General features: G+C 36.4%; 1 protein-coding gene across 1 annotated transcript in view; it reads right to left on the reverse strand.

Annotated features, from left to right (window-relative positions):
- Positions 1 to 6,764, reverse strand: part of LOC306863177 (RNA-binding Raly-like protein) — a gene marked incomplete at its 5' end in the record, with an annotated part of 56,779 nt that extends 50,015 nt beyond the window's left edge. The window contains one exon of the mRNA XM_079406389.1: positions 6,485 to 6,764. Within this exon, the coding sequence (XP_079262515.1) occupies positions 6,485 to 6,764 (280 nt within the window). The remainder of the gene's footprint in view (positions 1 to 6,484) is intronic.
- Positions 6,765 to 7,060: the final 296 nt, after the last annotated feature.

Here is a 7,060-nt window from a genome sequence, read left to right on the forward strand (position 1 = left end):
TTAGGTCTCGATGGAGAATTCTGTCATGACTCAGCTTCAGAGAGAACAAGAAATTAATTTCAAAAGCCATCTTATATACTTCCATGTATAATTAATCTGAATGTGGAACATGAACTTTTATCTCCCAGGGGGGAAAAAAGGAGGAATGAACAAGATTACTCTCAGGATGTGAATGTGGATCCCTGCGTAGTTTCTGTTTCTCATGGAATATCCCACATACACAAACAACAGATGAAGTTTGGCAGGCAATGAAAAGCCTCTCTAGCGTTCTCCACCTAGATTCTGTACAGCAGCACATGTCTGACACAGTCCATTTAGAAAGTCAACACTCCTGTGGTGAGGATGATTTTAGTGGAGCTCTACACTCAACTCAGCTCTACACTTTTTACATTTTTATTTCTTATGAAAAGCAAGTTTTATATTTAAACACAAATAGAATGATATATGCTTTTAAATAGTATTCAGTTCGTTATCTTGTTATTTTACATGGAGGGAGTGGCCTCATGGTTAAGGTCACAATAAATTATAGTGCTTAAAGGGGTCATTGGATGCAAAATTCACTTCACAAGTTGTTTGAACATAAATGTGTGTTGGAAGTGTGTGTACACATCCATCCTATAATGATCCACGCAGTGTTTTTTTTTAAATCCCTGTTTTAAAATCCCTTCTCTCGAATCAGGCTGTTCTGAGATTCCTGTCAGAATGACGTAGTTCTGTACAGCCCCCCACGACAGTTGATAGACAAGGCCATCTTACCTTAGACCCGCCCTGAGTGAGCTGTCATCATCTGACATTGTGTCGACTCCGGTGCAGGGGAAGACAAGAATGTCTCAGATTAAGCGATTGAGGTGTTTAGTTGTTGGATGTAATAATGAATAAAGCAGTCGTCATTTACTCCTGACATCTGAGCTGCTGAAGATGCAGAGGATTAACATTACTTTCATTTGAAGGGAATACGCCAATCCCCGATCTACATAAATGCGTCTATGTTTGCGAGAATCCTTCGTGATCCAGTCTCACCCTACAGAAGAAGTGAGTATAAGGGGTTTTTATGAATCTTTGCAAATCACCTTTCCTAATAATGTGCTAGTTAGCCAGTTTTTGCCGCTAAAGTAAATAGTACTGCTCATCACCCCACGAAAGAGAGGGATGAGATCAGCAGAGCTCATTAGCATTTAAAGCAACATGAACTAGAATGGCTTGCTAAAAACAGAGCTGATTTTGACGGGGTAAAAAGGGTGAGACATTTGAGACATTTTAAATAAAGTATGTTTTAGACTTTTCATTAAGACCCTAAAGAATCATATCAACTTCTAGAAAATGGGCATCCGATGACCCCTTTAAAATGATCACATTCAAAAATTGTAATAACACAGTAGGAATATTAAATGTATCACCCTTTGTCATTTTGAATAAATACTTGGTAAAATGTTACTCAAAAGGCATGTTTAATCAAAAATATTTGCATATAAAGTGAATATTCCCCCTCATTGACTTATATTTACATTTAAAAAAAAATTTATTTTACGCAAATCAAGCTTCTCTCTATAGGACAAAAAACAAAGTCCAAATAAATAAAATGTTGCATAATTTTATTGAAATAACTTGCCTTCAAAGTATATACAAACAAACAAAAATAAATTGAACTATAAACACACACACACATATATATATATATACACATATATATACACACAGACACACACATATATATATATTTCCGATTGGTATACATTAGACAAAGAAAAAAAAGAGTACTTTTTTTTCTTTTAAGGGAGGTCTGTATCCCATTGTACTCTACCTTTGAGATTGCAACAAACTGAAATTGCTCACATGAGTCAGGCTTGCTGATTAATCCACACCTTTCTGCTAATGTGCCATTACTGTGATCAATTCATTGACAGGAAGAAACAGCAATTGCTTTGTGGAAATTGTTGGAAAGCTCTGGCTCACACCCAACTGCCTCAGTGGAAGTCGGCGCAGGTCTCAGCCTCGCTAATAAAAGATGTCAGTTCAGTAAGATGAGAGCGAGTGTGGATTTAATTGGCAATCAGGAATTTATTTTCCCCTCCGAGTTGAGATTTGCACATCATCTGATAATAATGGCAGAAATAGCTTCCAGCGATACTGACCTTTATCTGACCTTTAAAATGATGAAAATATTTTAGATTCCTCTCACTGTTGGGGCCGTTAACGCACAGATGGAGTTTCACCTACACAAACGCCTGAACGCCAGCCGCTAACATTTTCTGTTTCCTTCAGAGCTCTGTCTATCTGTCTGTCCATCACATTCTCATCCAGTATCCTTCACACACCCACACACACATATGTCCTGCTCAATGACTTCAAAGGCCTTTTAAAATAAGTCGTTTCACTTGACAGCCATCTTGGCACCATCCGAGACAAACTATGTTGTAATCATGCAAGTACATCTCATATTTACTTGAAGAGAAAATAAAGATATTAACTAAACTGCTGGCTAAGTTTTGAAGAAAAAAAAACTGCTTACTTTATTTATTAATTTATCCATCCATCCAAAAACTTAGTCAGCAATTTAGGACAAGTCATACAAAACAAAACAAAACTATTACTGTAGTTGTACTATTTATTTAATAAACTAACACCTTTAAAAAATTTCATTATGTATTTCAAAAGCATATTATTTTTATATTATGTATGCATAATAATGATAATAACAGTAGATGCATACTATTTATTATTGTTTATTTGTATTTGGACTATTCATTTATTACAATAGGTTTTTCTTTTTTTTTTCTTTTTTGTTAATTTTTTCTGGAAAGAAAAGTCAAACATAAAAAGTGAAGAAAGCCAAAATATTACATGTTATGGATGAATATTTACTGAGGAATCCACTATTTGGTAGAGGGAGATAAAATTACAATTTTCACTTGAGATTTGGAGCCAAACAAGATAAAAATGACAGATGACAGCATTTTTATTTTACTTTTACACAGAGATTGGTATGTCTATTAGTGCAATCTGTTTTTTTTTTTTTTTTAAGCAATCTTCGTTGAATTATGTGCCAATAGTGACAATGGTGATGGTTCAAAATTTGTAAAAATCATTTTTTTTATTTTTTCCCCCCAAGGTTTGCATGCTGTAACTCAAAAAGCATTGAAGATACTTAATATCCTTTTAGATTTTGGTTCTTAAACTTTTCTTCTTCATTTTTAAGGTCCTACCTACTTCTTTTTCATAAATAAATTGTTAAATTGTACACATTTTCAGTGGGTTAATTTACAAACAGATGATACTTTTTTCTTTTAAAGAAGAACGTCTAAAGAACAAATAATGTTGAAACTGGCTCCATGTCCAACTTTTTGTATCTACAAAACAAAAAATATAAACAAAAAAATCTATATTGATAATAAGAAGCAAAATTCTAATACTGTAGGAAACAAAGCAGAACACAGACGAACACAACAATTCAATCACTGTCTGATTCTCAGAAAAAAAAAGACAATCCAAAGTTTTTCGTCCTGCATACAATGTCAAAGATTGTTGAAGCCCATGCAGTGCACTGTTCAGAAATGTGTGTTTATATACCTGTGTATATCCTTGCTGCTTATCAGTACGAAGTGCTGGCTAACATTAATATGTAACATCCTGCAAGGCTCTCTCTCTGATGTAGTTGTGCCTCCTAAAGGAGAGTGAGTCGTGTGTTATCGCAGCCCAGCAGAGTGATGCTATCTGCAGCGTTCGACTAGTTTCCATTAGGGAATTACCAGGTCAGGTTGGGGGGGGTTGGAGGGTAGGGGCTGCAGAGCAGACCTGTGGTAATGAAGGAATTCGCCTTCGTTGTTCGGCCAGAGGAGTATATCAGCATTTCTACATTACTCCACATGCTGGGCCTGCACTATGAGGAGATTAGGAAAGAGACCGGGATCGTACATCAGCCTCTGTGTGCCGCTGACACAACCGAGAGATAGACTCGAGAAGAACTGCAGCAAAGAGCCTTTCAAAACATAGAATCGAGACTGTAGTCCCTGTGTTTGTACTGGCACGGATTAAATCCAACTGTATCAGGAGGCAGATCACATGAGCTTCACTGTCTGCACTCCTATTGGTAGTCGACGGAAGACTTTGATGCTAATTTGCATAATACTTTATGGATAACTGGCAACAAGCCTTGATGTTGAAAATGCATAAACTCTGCCTAATTCCACTGAACTCCAGCAAGCTGTATTGGAATGCAGAAAAATACAGACCATGTGTAAGAAATAATACTGCAGGTGTCACATTTTTACAAGAAAACTAATTAAATTCAACAGGAAGTGACATTACATAAGTAGAACTGCTAAAAATGAATATTCAATGAGAACAAAAGTGTAGGGTGGGTCATTATTAAATGTTATTTAAAGAGTAAAAAAAGATATGAAGCAAAATATGAAGCAGCACAACTGTTTTCAACACTCATAATAATAAGAAATGTTTCTTGAGCAGGAAATCAGCATATTAGAATGATTTCTGAAGGATCATGTGATACTGAAGACTTGAGTAATGATGCTGAAAATACAGCTTTGCCATCATATGAATAAATTACATTTTAAAACATAGCAAACAGCTGTTTTAAATTGTAATAATATCTTACAGTTTTACTGTATTTTACTGTATATTTGTTTTAAATAAATGCAGCCCTGGTGAGCATAAAAGATTTATTTCTAAACATTTTAAAAATCGTATCGATCCCAAAATTTACTAGCAACGTTAGACACTGTTTGCACCAAGTAAAATAGCTACAAATAGCTCATTTGTATAAAGTGCAAAAAGTGATGATATTTACAGTGCAAAAAAAATGTTACACACTAGTGTTCTAAAAGATAAAACATCTGTCCGATGGATTGTAGATTAGTGAAAACAGCATTTTTATATTCAGTTTAAATAGACATTGCCTTAATATCATCCATCAGGAATTGATTGGATAATGAAAAATCTTATAAGACTGACAGTTGGGGAATGGGAATGGAAAAATGAGATGGATTGATGTCAACCAAGTTACTGAATTTAGATGATAACGACCAGTAACGTGTTAAAGCAAACATTCAATTTTGATTTCATGTTGACTTTAACATCTAATGAAACAGCCTCATTTAGCAGAAATCCCCAGTTGTGGAGCAGTGCTCATGTTTACAGCTTGACCTCCAGCTAAATATTATCTCAGCAGGTCCTCTGTGGCCAATCCTAATGAGGGTCCCCTGGCTAAATTTTGCATTATGTATAAAATGTTTTCCGCTGCAAAAATAAAACCATGTTTTTTAAAGCAGGTCAGTGGTATAATGAGGATGGAGAGAAGTTTAAGTAATGTGTCAGGCCTCCTATTTTAATAGTGCTGCTCCCTGGTGTTATAGCAGAATTTTATAGTCATTTGACAATGAAAGTCCACTGGTTATTGATTATACACAATGCTGCACATGCTGTAATAGATCGAAGTTAGACATGCTGCTTAAACGAGCTCAGAAATGAAACTCTGAGAAACATAACAAAACGGTGGCATTTAAAAAAATTCAATGAAAAGGGAAGCGTGTAATTTCTGCGCCAACAAACAAAAAGGCACAAATAATGATTTTTTTTTCTCTCCCTGTTTTCCATGGGTTGGGAAAACAGACAGCCCCGCCCCCAACTCTCACGCCACTGTTTAAGCTGATCTGGGGTGCATTTTCCAAAAACATCATTAGCTAAGTCGTTACTTCCATTGAACTCTATTGGTAACGACGGAACTTGCGACCATAGTTGCTTTTGGGAAACGTACCCCTGGCTGTTTCTTGCTATGTTTTAATCAAGAAAGTACATCTCCTATCAACTTCAAATTAAAAAGACTGAAATCTTCTAAACTCCTGGCAAAGGTCATGATACAAAAACACATTAAGCTTAGACAGAATAAGTATTTTAGCATAAACAAGTTACACACTTTGTCTTTAAATGTCATTTTAATTTCATTAGCAATTTTCTTATAAATAAATGTTTTTTTCAAAACAGCAAGATCAAATAAATGTATTTATTTTAGTCTTTCAATAACAAACCAATAAATAACCAACCAACCAAGTATGATTTTTTTACACTTTCCAGGAAAATCAAGCTACAAAGGGTTTACTTCTACAGTAGCTGCCTCTGCACATTAAGCTTGGAACAAATATGTATTTTAGCATCAAAACAATGACACACTTTATCTTTAAGTCTCTTGTTCCACTGCCATTTTCTCAAGTATCTTTACAGTAAAACCCAAAATAAAGGCAATGTCACTTCTACGCCACCACAATGACATGTAGCACAGTGCCGATCTCTCCCACCGACTGTCAAAACACTGAAAAACACTTTGCATGTCCAAGAATCACAAAGCCAAATCAAACGCACTCTGGATCCGCCTCAGGCAAAGCGGGCCCCTGTGAACGTCTGTCAGTCGGGCAGAGCCGAGCAAAAAGAGCGGTTTTGTCGTGCAGCTTCAGTAAAGCAGAAAAGAACTCACCCAGCGGCTGTCCTGCGATGATCCTGGCGTTCTCGCCTGCCACGGCCGCCCGTGCGTTCCTTTCACTGATGTACTGGACGAAAGCGTAACCTTTGTGCACCGAACAGCCCACGATCTTGCCATACTTGGCGAAGATGACCTCAATGTCGGCCTTTTTCACGATGGCGGTGTTGAGGTTGCCGATAAAGACCCGTGAGTTGAGGGAGCGTGGGTCGTTCTTGTTAGTGACATTGCTGGTCTGACTCTTCCCGGTCATTCTTCTCCTGTAAAGCAGAGACATGATGGGAACGACATCAACCACACCTGCTGTAGGGAATGTGTGTGTAGCATTTAAAGGCTGTTTCATTGTATAAATGTTGAAATGTTTAATAATATAGATTTTTATAGTTTGTGAAGCATCCCTTTTGGAAAAGGAACCATATTTCTACCAAACAATTTTAGCATAGCATTGGGGTCAGGCTTGAAAAACACTCCTGTCATTTCCCTCTGATATGGGTACCATGACATCAATATTTACCATATTAAAAAGGATTGTTCGCTCAAAAATAAAGATTCTGTCGTCATTTACTAAGTTGT

Source organism: Barbus barbus (assembly GCF_936440315.1).
Source record: "Barbus barbus genome assembly, chromosome: 44".
Lineage (NCBI taxonomy): Eukaryota > Metazoa > Chordata > Actinopteri > Cypriniformes > Cyprinidae > Barbus > Barbus barbus.